Here is a 16,857-nt window from a genome sequence, read left to right as displayed (position 1 = left end):
TATATATTCATCATTTGTATGGGAAATAAAATTGTAATCTCTATGTAAAATTAGATATAAAACCAAATTTTAGTCCATCTGTATTATTCATTTAAAGGTGATCTCTTAATTTCCAAATTAAATTATAATTTCATAAGTGACAGCTTCAGAAATTAATGCACTTTTACTCATAGCTTTTTAATTCTTTTATATTTATTTATTGTGTATGCAGTAATATATATGCCATGGTGCGTATGTGATGGTCAGAGGGCAACTTGTGGGAGCCAGTTCTCTCGTTCTACTAAAGGGTCCCGTCAGTCAACCCAGGTTGTCAGGATTGGCAGCAAGTACATTTATCTGCTGAGCCATCTTGCTCATGGCTTGCAGAAAATAGATGTAATACAAGTATGCAGGATGTGAACGTATTCATTTTATTTCTGAGAAGTTGCACAACTTTTAAGAGACTCTCTGAAGTAAATATGATCACACTCCACTAATTGTTGAACCTACTATTTTCACTTTCCTAAGCCAATATATTTCTAATGGTATTCTAAATGCTTACCCTTATACCCATAGAAAAAAATGTAGTTCTCACCCCCCCCCAATCAAAGAGACCTCTTTTTGCAACAGATGGAGACTACTACAGAAATTCACAACTGGTCAAAAACAAAGAATAAGTGCGCACAGCCCAGTAGGTAGAACTATAATGCAACCCTACACCTAAGGCTCAGGGAACATCCTGAGGGAGGGGACAGAAAGAGTCTAAGAGTCAGAGGCCCAAGACATCTAGATAGTGTCTGATGGATACTACAGAAGCTGTACCCATGAACTATCAACAGTATGCTTACCTAAAGAAGACCTGCATAATGACCCCAGTTTACCTGCCAATGTGGATAGGGGGGATTTCACAAGGTCCCACCCCTAGATGAAGAGTTATAGGCATTCATTGACTGCTGAGAGAGGAAGAACCAGATTTCTGTGGGGATGAGCCTCCTGATAGATTATGAATCTCAAGTTGTCAACCCTAAACATATGTATACACAAGCACTACTAAATGGACTCAAGAGCTTATGCATGCATGCATATATATGTGTATATATATATATATATATATATACATATACACACATAGATACTATACTATACAACAACAAAGTGGAAGCGATCACAATTTTGAAAGGGAGTTGGTGGAGGACATGGGAGGATTGGGAGCTGGAGTAAGGAGAGGTAGAAATGATGTAAATATAGTTCTCATGTATGAAATTCTCACAAAATAAAATAGTAAATTTAAAAAATTACTAATTTAGATAAAAAGAGCATAAACAAGACATTAAAGTTATGAATCTTGCAAAGACAAGAGAAACAATTTCTTTTGGTTTTTTTGAGACAGTGTCTCCCTCTTGCTCCAGCTGGCCTAGAGCTCATTATGTTGACCAGGCTAGCCTCGATATCACAGAGATAGACCTGCTTGTGCATCCTGAGTGCTGGGATCAAAGGTGTACACATCATGGCACACTTGAAGCTAAGTTTTTTGACATTACAGATTTGTAATGTGAAACATTATCTATAAATGCTAATTTAAATGAACATAAAAATTTCTTGTGCTTGCCTATGAATTCCAGTAAATTCACATATATATTTATAACAAAAAAGCAAGATACCTTTTCTAGTAAGCCAGAAATTAATATCCAACTGTGGAAAGGTCTTTAAAATATTAATTTGGAAAATAAGTATTGTTTCTATTATAGCTGTCATCTGTCCATAATGTGTCTTATGGTAGGAACTCAATAGACATTTGCTTAATTGAATTAACAAGTGTGATACATTTGGACTCAATGTAATTGTCCTCACACACCTTTAATACGCTGCCTGGTGGTAAGAACGTTAGCCTTCAGGCACACAGATCAAGGCAGTGTTCCCACACAACCAGTGCTCCAGACTCAGTGTCAATAGCTCTTCCCTCTCCTCTATTTTGTTGCATAAACTCCAACAAGGGTCAGCAAGACTTAAAAGCTACAGCCTTATCCCTTCTCTTTAATGTGTTTTCAGGTCCCTATTGTGCTGTTTATATTGTGATTTCCAGCTGTGATGTGGCCAGCATGGCACTGTAGCACCAGACAGTGGAAGTCTCAGCCAAGCCACCTTGGTGAATCGAGATGCCAAGTCAACAATAGCCTTCCAAATCTTCCCTGGGTATCCTCCCGTCCATCCCATGGGATCCCAAATTACAGCTGTTGAGAACAAATTAATAGCTTTAAAAATTGAAATTGGAAGCCTTTGCATAATAATTACTCTGTGAGATAATAATATAGTATAACACATGCTTAATTATCCCCTTTATCATTTTAGCAGTGTTAGAGCCCAATTTCAGTTCAGAGTTTGAGTTTGTACACACAGTAGGTTACTTCTGCATGCATAAATGTTTTGCAACCAAGCTTCATGCTTATCTTCATAGCCTGGGGTTGGTTATCTTCAAATAGTTAAATCTAAGAATCAATTTCACACATTTTACTTCTCACTTTACTAATCAGCTTGTATGAGGAGACACAGCAAAGGGAAATGGCCTTCCTGTTCCTAATGGAGTTTAAACCGGAATCTTAATCTCTCTGTTTACTGTTAATCAATTGCTCATTAGACGCCATCAACCCTCCTTGTCTGCTTTGAATTGCATTAAATGCATTTGGCCTTTTGCCATGGAAATTATGCATGTGACTGTATTATGAAAAGAGTGCATGTTATTCTTTTAGCCACACTGATTAAACCCTTTGACTACATAGCCACACCATTACATTTCCACAGCTGTAATTACAAATTGTCAACCTTTCCATTTTTCTCACATTATTTCCAACTTTTCCAGGGCAGTTATGGTTTTTACCCTCAAGACTTACATGAACATCTGAACAGCATTTGAAAGTCTATGTTCTTTTCAAGATATGAAGACTATGTATCAAATTATTAAGCATTAATTACATCCATATATTTTCTTTTGTGCTGATCTTTTGCAACAGTACTTATAGATCTAAACCTTCAAGTTTATAGAATTTTTAAAATTCAGAGTAGATGTGTTGTTTGAGTGATCACATATTTATCCATATAGTATAGCATATGTAATCTGTCATTTGAAGGCTGTAGACTTAAAGATGGTGGCTCAGAATCTATGAACGAGATAACTGAATTAAAAGTGATGACAAGTAAGTTTCTGCTTATTCAGTGAGTGTCATTTTGGCAATCATTCTCTTTATATAGAGTCAGAACCTTACCACCATCATTTGTTGAGCAATGTGATGGAAGACTGAGTGAAATGTAAGTGTTGCAAAAGTACAGAGACTTGACTGTGATCTTATGGTGTGGTGCTGGCCAGGCTACAGGGCTGAGTCAGTGCAGCGAATGAAAAAGTACACCTGAAATGGTCTGGCAGACCAGAACGTTTCCATAGGGAGATCATTAGCCTTGTGACTGTCACAGAGACTATGAATATGGTGAAGTTTGTGACTTGTCGTAGAATTCAGAAGTACTATAGTGCCTCACACTTATTTGTCAGGATGGGGAGGGGGCCAGTAAAGCACACTGCCTAGAGCAGCAGGGCTCAGAGGGTAGCAGGGTTAGGAAAATGCCAGTGCTCAGTACTGGATGGGGAAAGGAGCCAGCACCAAGCAGGCAGGAATATTCAAATGGAGCAAGTCACTGGAGGAGTTGGAGGATTTCCGGGCTTGATAGAAAGACTAGTCTCCCAAGAGGCATACATATGCTGAGATAAGGAACTAAAGCAAACACAAATGCTGATAAGGGAAGTTACCCAAGAGGAGCAGTAGCAGTCACTGAGGTTAAAGAACACATTATATAGTGTTGCTCCTGGTGGGGTCAAATGTGGAGTTCAAGGGGCAAGGCTTCCTGTGGCTTGAGATGCCTATCTTTCTGATACACAATTCTACTGAAAAGAGATTAATGACAGAAGAATGAACAGTGGGGCCTATATTTTAATCCTAAGTACATGTATACTTATATTTACCCATACTTATTTGTTCTGTGCACTTACTTTAATCCCTGATTAGCATGCTGATTGCACAGATTCATGGCTCAGTGTGATATCACCACACATGCATACAGAAGGCATGGATCAAATCCGCTTTCCTTTACCTGCCGTCTCTCTGCAAGATGGACCTGATTCTTGAGGAATCATTTTCTTATGTGGTTACCTATATAACAATCTCTAATAATAGTGGTCTTATTTTGTATTTCAGCATAGACTACATTAACTGGGAATGTTAGATTGGGCATTACAATGACCCATGTTATACAGTCTCTAATCAGACATCTGTATATAACTAGGTGACTCTAAACAGAACATAGTTCGGTAGAATTAAGGCCTAAGGAAACCAGATATATTCATTACTAGAACAATTCCTGCATACCTACAACCTGCTAGCCATTGTGCTAGGTTGGCCACTATAGTTAAGTGAAAGAAGATCTAACACTGGTCCTTAAAAAAACATGATAATGCAGTGAGCAAGGCAGATACATCAGGAGGAAGCAAAGAGACATGGTGTGATAAGAAGATTGTTGCAGGTGTGCAGAGAAGGGTGGACAGATCCTCCTTGTGAGAATTAATGAAGGTTGTCACAGGAATACAGACATCTGCACTGGTTCTGAAGGCCAGGGTATTCTAGCAAGGCAGGACTCATACAAGGGAGGAGGATGGTGAAAGGCAGGTTCTGATGGGAACGACAAGACATTTTGCTATGACTAGTCTTTAACGGTTTGTGGCGGACCAGCTAGGAATCTGGAATGACAGTCTGGACTCAGAGTTGTAGGAGAAGACATTCTACTTGATAAGCATGAAGGAAGAACAAAGGGAAGAAGGGACAGAGCAAACTGGATTGAAGGGGTACATGCTTGGAACAGTCATTATGGGTGACAGGAATCATGCTGTTTAAGACAGTGAATGTAAGGAAGATTGCTTTTGAAAGTTCAACTCTATTAGTAAGACACACTTTGTAAATGATTTACAAACTTTGAGACAAATACCCCTCATCGTTAACATAATGACTTTGACTCAAGTGATTTCTAGGGCTTGTTTTAGCTATGCCTATGTTGCTTTAAACTTAAAATATTTTGATATATAGATGAAGAAATTAAAGCCCAGGAGCAGTCAGTACCTGAGTGAAGCCAAAATTCAAACCACATCTAAAGATTGTAATCCCTGAACTTCTCTATAATGCTGCAAAATGGTTACGGATGTTATTCTTGACATTAACATCATCTTTTAAATTCACAATTTGTACTTGGTCAACTGAATTTATTTTCTACAGCAAATCAAAAAATAGCAAGGTCATCATCTATGGTAGATAAAGCTAAATCTAAAAATAGGTTGGAGCTACATTAAATAGACAGAATGCACTGTGAATGGTATTCTAGAAAAAAATGGATGTGGTGGATGAGCAATTTGCTAATATCATTTATTAGTTTTTCTCTTCTTTCCAGTTTCCCCACCTCTCTCTCACCTCTCTCTCTCACTCTTCTCTCTCTCTCCTTTCTCATACACACACACACACACACACACACACACACACACACACACACACACACACACACACTCACGTGCGCGCACACACAGGTGCACATTTAATCATTTATTTTGAGTCATTCCTTTATTTCTCATGCTTTCTATTATTCCCTCCCTGGACCAACACCTGGGACTTCCAACCAATCCTCTTGACTCCTATAGCTTCCATATCCACATGCTTTGGTCTAAGAGTCCTTCATTTCTTCACATTGACCACAGCTTGGTATTCAAATGTTTGCAGAAGGCAACACGGCCATCTTCATGTCCCCAACAAGCCACCCTGATTTCTTGTGTATTTCATCTCTATTTTGTTCCCCCCAAATTAGTCCAAAACATTTTATCTTCTAGAAAAGATTAACTTAACCATATTCACCTTTTTCCTTAAGCCTTTCTTGACTCATGCCTCTCAATTACTAATGCCACTGGTCACACTCAGCCCAGAAGGCTCGTTCCAGAACACCTCTCTAGTCTTCACGCTTCACTAATGTTTTTCTATTGATTCCCACTGCAATTAGTGCACAATGTAAAACATCTTAGCATAATACCCTAGGCAGAATTGTATCCTTCCTAATTTCCTAAATCTAACCCCTAATACTCTAATGTGACTGCATTTCAAGATTAAGTCCTGTAAGGAGGTAAATAAATTTCAGGAGTGTCCAGGGTAGAAACCAGATCAGATAGGACAGGGCTCTTAAGGGACATATGATCTCTCCTTTCCTTTCTCCTCCCATCTTCTCCCCTCCCCTCCCCTCATCCTCTCCTCTCTTTTCTTCCCTCTACTCTCCCCATCTACCTTCCTCTCTCTATATCCTCTCTTTCTCTCTCTCTCTCTTTCTTTCTTTCTTTCTTTCTTTCTTTCTTTCTTTCTTTCTTTCTCTCTGTTTTTCTCTCTCTCCTTCCCTCCCTCCCTCCCTCCCTCCCTCCTTCTCTCCTTCCCTCTGTACACTACACAGAGGAAAGTCCATGTGAATACACAGCAAGAAAATGAACATCCACAATCAGGATGAATGATCTCATCAGAAGGTTCACCAGGTAGAACTTTGATCTTAGACTTAACAGTCTCTAGAACTGGGAGAAAATCTATTGTGTTGGATGGACCTGTCCTGTGGTATTTTGCTGACACATGATTTCTTGTCATCTGGATGTTGCTGCTGGATGTTGCTACCTTCTTAACTAATCTCTTATCATTCTACCCTCCTCTTTCCTGTCCTATCATAGTACCTCCCTGCACTTCACAGGTCTCCATGCTTCTTGGTCATGGCACATGAAAGTTTGCTGTGTTTATACTGCTAGCTCCCCCTTATGGGTGTAGTTAACTTTGCTTGCTTCTAGATTGAATTCAAGTAGATTCTACAACCTCAGCTCTGTCCATGGCATCTGTCTACCACAACTACTGTATGTCAGAAAGGTACACCTAAAAATAAATCAACTGTGAATTTTCTGGAATAGATTTTTAGGTAAGAGGTCACTTTTTGAACCTCTGAATATCTCTGTCTATAAAGAATATGTTGAATTTTTTAATATATTAATTACAATATTTTTAGAGATTAACTCACAGGACTATATCCTCAGAATATCTGTTTCTTTTAATCTGTATCTCTACCTGAAAATCAAAAGAACAGCATGAAAGCTGCTGATCATTCAATGAATTAGTGACAAATGATTCACATTATAGATAGTACTTAAGAAATGCTCGATCGCTTCCTCCCTACGTATCTATGCTGTTCACTGTATTATCGTGTGTGTGTGTGTGTGTGTGTGTGTGTGTGTGTCTGTGTCTGTGTTTAGGACCAATATTAGATCTTTTTCACTTAACTACACTGGCCAACCTGCATAAGAGCCAGCGGATTGTAGGTATGCAGGAATTGTTTTCTTAACAGCAAATGTAGTTGAATCCAAATTATATCATTCCATCATTTGAGGACCATGCAGTTACACCTTGTAAGGAGGCTTGTATAAAACCACCTAGGTGGAATTGATGGTTCTCTTCTCTTCCCTTCCAAAGGCTTTGCCTGTACTCAGTGTGAGCCTTTATCAGTTCCTCTGGCATTAGACTGATTTCTGTATATACCAGACTCCTCCATGCTGGTGATGACAGTGGTGGATGGAAGCAGGTATTTTCCATCTTGTGAGTGTCCCTGCATGAGGCCTCATATGAGAGACGCAGTACAACCCATTCTGTGTTTTATGGCATGTTGTTATTAATATACTTCAACTCTTTCAGAAAATTTCTCCCATCTTTTTAAAAAATATCAGCTAGAGTTGCTTAATCTGCTACTAGTCTCCCTGTTTCTGACTAATTTAGTTAAGATTGACTATAGGTTATAATTTCTTAATAAAGGTTCACTTTTGGCTTGATATGGATTTGGATTTAAACACATGACTAAATTAGTTGTTACAGTCAGTAAACCAATGGAAAAAGGTGCAGCCTTCCCCTTCTTCCATGTTTTGTTCTCCTAGTGCCATAGGAATCAAATGGTAAAGGAGTAATGTCCAAGTCCTGGATGGAGTGTCACAAGGCAGGCAGGGGAGATGAGAGGATTTAACTGGGAGATAAAAGCTTATTAAAGAGCACATTAATAATCAATGAAAAATGAATCAGTCTTTAATATTGCAATCTCTCAGCTGGACAAGCTTCAACCAATGCTTTCAGTTCATGGAGTGGTAAAGATTGCATTGTCGTTAGGCAGGGATAGGGTTAGGGATGTTAAAAGATTTCCAATTTTGTTATCAATCAGGCAGGATTTTGATTGTAAAGATGAGTGAATTGTCTGGAAAATGAACTTCAGACTCTGCTTTTAAATAAATTATTTTTTCAAAAAGGAGGGAGTCAGGGACAAAGAAAGGAATTTGAAAAGCAAAAATGCTGGGGGGGGGCGGTGTTGAATTTCAGAAGTGGTGTGAATTCCAGCAGAAATGCCATTTTACAATGAAAATGGCTTTTGTGCCAGAAATGTGCTGGGTGCTGTTTTTGTAATTAGACAGTACCAAAGTGCAGCAGCCCAGCCCTGACAGTTAAGTGTGTAACTTGATAGATGAGTTATTAACACTTCTGCTGATTCCTAAGCCCAGTGTTCAAGGTAGCATTGACTAGGAAATCAGGGTGGAAAACATATCCTCACACATTTGTTTCAGGCCTAAAAAGCAAGCATTTTAGGAGAAGACATCTGGACAAAAGGTTGAACAGAACTCAAAGCCCATCCAGACAGGGATTTGATGGCCCAGAGTCTGGCTCCTAAGCAACGTGTGTCTTACATTCAAAACAGAGTTGTAAAAGTAGAATCCTTATGCCAACTCTGGGTATTTCTCATCGAAAAGAAACAGCTACGAAAGTTATTTTTTTCCATGGGGGTCATCCTTAAAATATCTGACTTCTGTATGACAGAAGACCCAATCGTCCCTCCTCCAGCCTTTTGAGTTTGTACTCTCTGAAGCATTATGTGGAGATTCACTACATATGCTGAGCACTCTCCAGTGTACATAAGGTCTTGAAATACTTTCCCAGCCACCTGGCTAATGGCCTTCTTTTAAAATTAGATTAATATATTCATATTATAAGTGCTTCTCAAAGATTCAAATTTTGTGAAGTTAGATGACTATATTAGAGACCAACCACAAACTAAAAGATGTTTGCTTTAGTTAAACCATGCTTCTGCTTGGTAAGAAAGCCAAGGAGGACTCAAAATATTTCCCATGTGTAGACCAGTTTGGAAAATTTTGTCATAATTTTTATTAAAGTTACGTGAGGACTGGTAAGATGGCTCAGTGGGTAAAGGTTGTCTGACAACCTGAATTTGATCCCTGAGCCCCTCAGGATGGAAAATGAAAGCCAACTCCTCTTTCACTAGCCTCCCTTGAATGTAATGGCACATCAGCCACCCCCCCCACTAAATAAGTAAATAATAAATAAATTGTAATAAAAATTTTTAGTCAAAAACAAGTTAGAGCATTTCATTATTTCTATCTTCCTTTTGTCTGGTTAAAATACAGTGATGTGCTTTCCAGTTTGGTGAACAGGAATTGTCAACTACCCAAGTACAAAAACAACCCAGAAAAAGCAGTAAGCATCATTTAGAATCACTGACTGGTTTCCTTTTTGCTGGGAAACAATTAGGAAAATTATGGGTAAGAGGGCAAGGGATGGAATGTCTTCATGTTAATTTTAGAATTATGGACTGTACTTTTGCTTTCAGAAATGAAGTAAAATTATTAAAATGATTACAGTATACTTTTTGGTGTGATCTGCCTACAAAAGTGTTTTTTCCCTTTGTTTAGGGAGTATCCTTCCACAAACTCTTGCAAGCCTTCCTGGCAGTTGCTCACAATATAGCAAGAGCAATGCAAGGAAGCCCAGAAGTAGAAATTTGCTTATGAGAAAAAAAGACTTGGAAACCAAGCAAGAAAGGGATAGTTTTACAGCAGAACTTCACAGGGCAGCCTACAAAATAAATGTTCTAACATTTCAAAGACTAATGCTGGGCAGAGGAATTAAAGGATGGCTTCCAGAACATCCCTTAAAGAGGAGAAAGATTTTTCCATTGTGCACAGTGCTTCTGGTGATTTATGTGCTACCTTCAACGTCTTTGTTTACATGTGGTTTACATGTATGTCCACCCCATGAACCACAAGTGTTTCTCTTCTCCAAATTTATCTGCACTTTTTCCTCCATACCATGAGTGCTTTAGTAAAAACAGACAAAACAGGTAGTGAGGCTGTAAGCTCCTGAAGTCTGTTGCAATGCGTCCTTGAACTTTCTATCCTTGCTCTATTAGCTTCAGTTTGTAAAATGTTTGTACTTACTTCATCTGTTCTGGATGAATCTCAAACACTGTAGCGTGAGCTTTGGAATTCAGTTCCTATCAGCCATGTGAGAAGCACAAATTAGGCAGAGAAGCATCTTTTGGCAGTGGTCCAAAGTAGAATTGGAGACTTATGACCCATCAAAATGCTGAGAAAAAGAAGGGAGGCAGAATGTCCAGCCTATATGGGCCATCTATACCGTTCATTCAGAGGCCCTGGGGACACAGGGAGATGGGGTAGCAGGACTATTAGAGCCAGAGGGTGAGGGGGGCACTATAAAATGTTGCCTTCTAGATAATGACATGACCATGGCAATCATGAACCCACAGCAGCTGTGATCACCTGTAGAACACAGGTGCACTTGCACAAAAGGACCTGAAAGGGGAAGAGGGCTAGTTGGGAAGAAGGGAGTCAGCAGCAGTGGGAGGAAAATTCCAAAGAGTAGTGGAGGAAAACCCTGTCGATCAAGACCAGTTTTGTGAACGCTGAAGCTCACAATTCCCAGCAAGCCCCAACATTTTGTATGACTGTCATGCTAACATGGTGGTCTTATAACTGTAAATAGACTTGTTCCTTCCCGAAGCTCTGAGCTTATAATGACCCATGCCTTTCCTTCCTTGTAACCATCTTACCCAAAGGGGAAGCCCTTGGAAAACATTCTTTCCCCATGTCTTGACTCTTTGCCCAGACTTTCTGCACTGGGACTTCAAAACATTTTCATTCAAAACCCAAACCTGAGAATCCGATTTGACCCTTGCTTGGCAGCTGAGTTGGAGGGTGGTGCTTGTGATGTGCTGGTAGACTGGGCTTGTTAGACAACCTTGGAAATTGTCCCCTCAGCTGATTGGACTTTTAGCTCCTCCTGGCCCTCCCATATTCCTTCCTTCCCTGGAACTGAGATTCCAAGGTGGACACATTAGATAGAATCCCATTAGGAAGCCACATTAGAATAGAAGTCCTTTGGAAAGCACCAGATGGTTTACAGAAGAGTTCATGTAGGGACATTTACCAGGAATGCCATCACCCAGACAAAAGTGCCAACTTTCAAGCTCTTCCCATCAAGTTGGACAAAAGAGTATTTTTGGCTTCACTGAAAAGTAGAAAATGCAGGCAATCTTACTTTCCCCCTTTGTCATTAACTGTGCACCTTCCACGCATTCTAGTGCCGTATTACCAAGTTCTTAAGTTCAAGTACCACACTGCCCTGTCTGACCGAATGGCATCTAGCATTTTAATGAATGCTTGTTTTCTAAGCAGGTCTAGTCAGGGCAGGAGTTGCAGGAGGCAAATCTCAACACCCAAGGGAGCAGCTGAGTTTCTTGGCAGTCTCAGTTAAGCAAATCTATAGAGGCAGGTGGTTTGTGAGAGAAGCAGAGCCATCGGCAAGACCCTCCTTCCCACCTACCTCCAGAGCTGGGTACCCTGCACCTACCTCGCGAGTAAATAGGATGGCAGCATCGTAGTGCTCCTCGTGGTCATCTCCCAACTGATTGTGTTGGTGCTGCCATTTGCAAAAGTTCTTGAGCGTGGTGGCGGCGTTCTTGCTCACCTCCAGACTCTTGTCCTTGTCACTCAGCACCACCACCTTCACCACAGCCAGGCGGATGTGATTCTCGATGCTGGCGTGACTGTACAGCCGGTTGGCGATGGACGCCAGGGTTAGCAGGTAATGCTGCAGGCCCCGGCCATACAACCTTGCCATGGAAGAGTCTGCAACCAGAAGCAGCTCCACCTGGCGGGCCCTGGAGATGGAACGTCGCCGCCGTCGCCACCACGTCTGAGGTTCTGGGTTCACAGCAGGCGAGAGAGCCGACTGGTCCCAGAGCTGCAGCGCCAGCGCCGTGCGTCGGCGGGAACTACTGTGCACGGAGGGACGCTCGCGGGGCGCAGGCGGGGACGTGGGGGTCTCGCAGCTGGTGCGTGGAGGCAGGGCCTCGAAGCTGAAGCCCTCGCGGGTGTAGACGTGCAGAATCCGCGAAGACCCATCCCCATACACTCGTCCGGCCTCTGCCTCGGCCCAGGGCCCACGCAGGAATGGCTTCAGTGTGTATCGAGCGTGCTTGACCGCAAAAAAGCCATCGAGACCCCCGCAGAGGTTAAAAACTGCCAGGGAACGAGGGCTGCTGTCCACCGTGCCACGGTAGAAGCAGTGGCCCCTATGGCGCAAGGATGAGCTTAGGCCGCCTGGCGCGGGAACGAAGCCACCAGCAGTGCCCACCGAGTCATCCCTCTCCAGGTCCAGCAGGAACCTCCGGCCGCCCGCGTAGACAAGGTAGCCCACCTTGCCCCCGCCGGAGTAGAGTTGGTCGATGTTCTGCACAAACCCGCCGCTCCTGCGCTGCTTGGTCCAGGGGTGCAGATGGCTCAGCTCCCGCGTCTCCTCCCCCTGCAGCAGGCTGGGCTGGGCGGCCTCCGCAGCAATGGGAGACTGCCTGGTTTTATCCTGGGCAGGTGCCGCGGCGGGGCTGGCAGCCTCCGGGGACAGGCAGGACGCGCACAGCAGCAGCAGGGACGCCCACCCGAGCCGCATACTGCGCTGCCCGCGGGGAGGGGCTGCGCGACCGAGACTTGCTGGGTATTTGTTATTTGCTAGGGAAGTTTCAGGGGCGGGGGCTGGGGGCGCACGGGGCGGCCCACAAACAGACACACACACACACACGCGCGCGCGCGCGCACACACACACACACACACAGGCTTGCAAGGTTGAGTCAAGTGTCCAAGGGTGAAGGGGACAGGGGATGGGAGAACCGTAGCAGAGCGTCAGCCTGTTTGAGTCGCGGTGCCAGCGTGCGAACTTTTTCTTTGTTGGTTTGCAAAATGTTTGGATTTTTGCTCCGGAAATAGGAAAAAGAAAAAGAAGAAGGAAGAAAAATAAAACCCAAAAGACAAAAAACAAAAATGGGGGGGGGGGGAAGAAAGAAGAAAAAGATTAAAAAGCCAGGCGGTGAAAATTCACCAAATACGAAAAAAAAAAAAAAAAAGAGAGAGAGAAACCTAATGCAGCCAATATCTTTGCACCATAAACAGCAATGACAACAACAACAAGAAAGATAGTAAAAAAAAATAAAAAAAAAAAATCGCGCACCCAGTCCGCAACTGGTGCGCCTTGGCTCCTGCCCCTTGCTGCTGGGGACTTGTAGGCTGTAGAGGCTCCAAGCTCCGGGGCCCACTTCCTTTCTTATTTTGTGGGTTTCCTTAGCTCCGCTGGAACTAGGAGGCAGGGAAAAAAAGAGACGGAAAAAAGCCGTAAAAATTTAAAATAAAATCGCAGGAGGCGGCCTGCGGCGAGCGGGTGAGGCGGCGCGTCCCTGTCCCTTTCGCTGCCGTGTCCTCCGGCCCGCGGTCATCCCCAGTCTGCTGCTGCGTGCGCCGAGAGCAGCTCCAGCCTTGTGAAGATGCGAGGAGGGGGAACAATGAATTTATAGCGGCATGCCATCCTGCAATGGCAATTTCAACAATTCGTCACTGCACGCTGCCTCTTAAAGGGAGAGCTTCCCCCACCGCTCCCACCCTTCCCAGTCCGAGCCTAATCTGATGGGGGGAGGGCGTAAGGAGGGGAGGAGGGTGATCGAGGAATGGGAGACCAGAAAGGGGGAAGGAACCCGGACCTGGGGAGGTGGAAGGAGGGACAAAGGAGGGAGCCGGAGCGAGGGAATTAAACAAAAAAAAGTATTTGAGCAGGAAAAACAGTAAATTTCCTTGGCCTCATTTAAAGCAAGCCACAGAGACTCCGGGTCTGGTATTTCACAACCAATCGGGGTTGGCTAACCTCGGCTTACCTCATCTCCTGAAGGGGTGTTTTGGTGTATTTTTAAAGTTACTGAGACTTTTCAAGTATCTCCCTGCTTCTTTTTCACTTGCTGTTCTTGCACTGGATAGGAAGTTCTTGCTGCAAGTTTTTGCCTTTTGCCCACCGGTGCGCCCTGGCTTTGCAGTTCGTGGTTCCACCCTTTGGCCTGGGCTTCCAGCTACCGGTGCATCCCATGGTCCCGAGCTCCTTTTGCGCCCTCCAGACGGTCCGGTCCGGGTACCAGGTTTCCTGCCTCTTCATTTCCCAGCCTACTGGAGTTCTGATGCTTTCTGAGTTCAGACTGGGGGTGACTAACTTCTCCCGGTCACCAGCAGAGCCGCAGGGCTGCCGCGGGAGCTTCCTGGCGCGTCGCTGAGCAGGCAGGGCTGTGGTCACCAGGGGCCAGGCCCGCTAAGGCTTGAGAAGTCTATGGCTGTGTGTAAACGCCGGGGCTCCCTCCTGGCTTTCTCTAGCTCGCGGTCCGTCAGGGTGCACAATCATTGCCACTCATTCCAGCCACCGGAACTTTCTTTGCTGTACAATGTCAGGGCCGGAAAGGAAAGAGTTAACTTTTGAAGGAACTTCTGATTTCCCTCCCAGACTTTTAAAGTTTGTTCTCACACTTTCTCCCTTCTCACTTAAATGATAATTAAATTGCAAATATGAATTTCTGCACTTAGAGCATCTCTGCTAAGTCAGCTACTCAGCATGGGCCCTTGGGCTAGTCTCATTCACAGAAATTTCTATTTGGATGAAAGAATACTTTCGGGGGAGGAAGGTTGGCGCTTATTAGTAGGCAGGTGGCATTGTCCTGGCTACTCATTTTCTTGTTTCTTTTTGTTCCCCTTAATTATCAATTCTAAGACTGCACAAGGAAAACCCAGTGACTTTCTCAAAGCTAGCCCTAATGTCTAGCAGGCCTACTAAGGCAAGGAACAGAGCTTCCTAACTCCTGGCCATTTTTCAGGTTAGCCTATGAATGCCCCGTTGAAAATAACAGCCAGCATAATCTAAACACCTTCACCACTTTTTTAACCTTCAGTGCCTCAGAGGACAGCAGGGTGACCCCCACTTGCCCCTAAACGATCAGTTATCAAGAAAGGTACAATGAGGGTCCAGGACTGAAGAAGGCATTTCAGATCATCCAGCAGTGATACTCATAACCCCTGCCTGGTACACCCTTTGGAATCATCTGGAATGAAAGGAAAACTTATCCTGGCATCACTTAGAACATGTGTTAGTTAATTTCCCCACTGTTTTGACTAAGTTCCTGACAAGAAGCACCCTAAAGGAAGAAAGATTTATTTTGGTTTCTTAGTTGAGGTTCATCATAGCGGGAAGGTACAGTGCCAGGAGCAGGAGGCAGCTGATCACCTTCTGTCAGCAGTCAGGAAGCAGAGAGAGATGAGTGCTGATGCTTGCCTCATATTCTTCCTGTTCAGTTCAGGATCCCAGACCATGGAATGGTGCCACCATTTATGGTGTGGTATTTCCTACCTAAACCCAATCTAGCAGCTCCCTCAAAAATAAATCTTAGATTTTTGTCTCTTAGGTGATGCTAGATCCTGTGAAGTTGACAATATTAACCCTCACAGAATTTAAAGGAGCTCAGGGATACTAAGGGGAACCTATTAACCCCTGCTAGATCCTGAAAATATATCAAGATCTGGAAGGAAGGTACTGCATTCTAATTCCCAGGACTTCCCACAATCAATATTATCAGAGTGGGCTAGGCTATAGAGACAGAGTGGAGGATCTAGTAGTCCTCTTTAATCCCTAGCATCCTTCAGCCTTCTTCTGAGCATACTCACTCTGGGGCTTTGCCTTGTGCCCTTGCATGCCAAACTATTATTTTATTACTTCCAGTGAAAAAAAGGCCAATATTTGACATCAAAAATAGTCTCCAGAGCAACCTTAGTTCAATATATTTAACTAGTTCATCATTTGTATCTCAAAGGATCGCTTTGAGAGACAGGTATTTCAGATGATAGCAGTTTAAAGTAATTACTTGTAATTATTTTTAATTGTAGACAGGTTCTTCATGTACAGTTTAAGAAAATTCCAATGAACTAATTCTTACTGAAAGCTTTTTTTATGCTGTTCTTCTAACATGACTCTTGAATCTAAATTTTATGTCCTCAACTTTGATAAACGACATTTGTATTCAAACAAATTCTTCAAATGTTTGTAAATGCGTTGAGAAAAGATCAATTTCAAAATGTATCAAGTACTAAATATTGATTGGAAGTATTTATCACAAGGAAAGGGACAGATAGAGCTTTAGATACAATAAGTTCAATCTTAGAGAAAATTCTTGAATTTTCTTCTCTTTTTTTATGTGGAAGTTACTTGTACAATTTAGAAAGTTAATTCTATAGTATCTGAGAAAAACTACAGTAAGGAATTGGGACAAACCATTGTGCTCTAGAATAGCACTTAGTTACTGTTAACTGAAGGAAGTAATTTTCACTCTGTGAAAACAGCAGGAGTTTTTAGTTTTACCAAAGAAATACAAAATATACTAGTCACCACGTGTATATGGAGCAATTTATTATTTTGCTGTTCTCTGTAAAGAGTATAGCGCATAGTGAATGAGAAATTTCCACTACATTTATAGAATATATGATCTTAAAGTCAACAGATATATAATTTTACACTTCCCCCAAAGAAGACTTTCTACTCCAGAATATTACAAGTTCCAAATTGTCTTGGAGATTATGTAAGG

The 16,857-nt window shown here is 42.5% G+C and overlaps 1 protein-coding gene across 2 annotated transcripts in view; it reads right to left on the bottom strand.

The window, feature by feature from the left end:
- Adamts5 (ADAM metallopeptidase with thrombospondin type 1 motif 5) overlaps positions 1-14,661 on the bottom strand; it is a 47,503-nt gene extending 32,842 nt beyond the window's left edge. The window contains exons 1-2 of one of the 2 annotated variants that reach the window (XM_029557695.1): positions 14,122-14,661; positions 11,775-13,728 (exon numbers count right to left, since the gene is read on the bottom strand). In XM_029557695.1, the coding sequence (XP_029413555.1) occupies positions 11,775-12,872 (1,098 nt within the window). In that variant the 5' untranslated portion in view covers positions 12,873-13,728; positions 14,122-14,661. Of the gene's footprint in view, positions 1-11,774; positions 14,078-14,121 lie in introns of those variants that run through there. The other variant, XM_008856084.3, reaches the window with a different exon arrangement.
- Between the last annotated feature and the right edge of the window lie 2,196 nt (positions 14,662-16,857).

The sequence above is a fragment of the Nannospalax galili genome, unplaced genomic scaffold (assembly GCF_000622305.1).
Source record: "Nannospalax galili isolate Female #2095 unplaced genomic scaffold, S.galili_v1.0 scaffold792, whole genome shotgun sequence".
NCBI classification, from domain to species: Eukaryota; Metazoa; Chordata; class Mammalia; order Rodentia; family Spalacidae; genus Nannospalax; species Nannospalax galili.
This window is presented reverse-complemented; position numbering and strand designations above follow the sequence as displayed.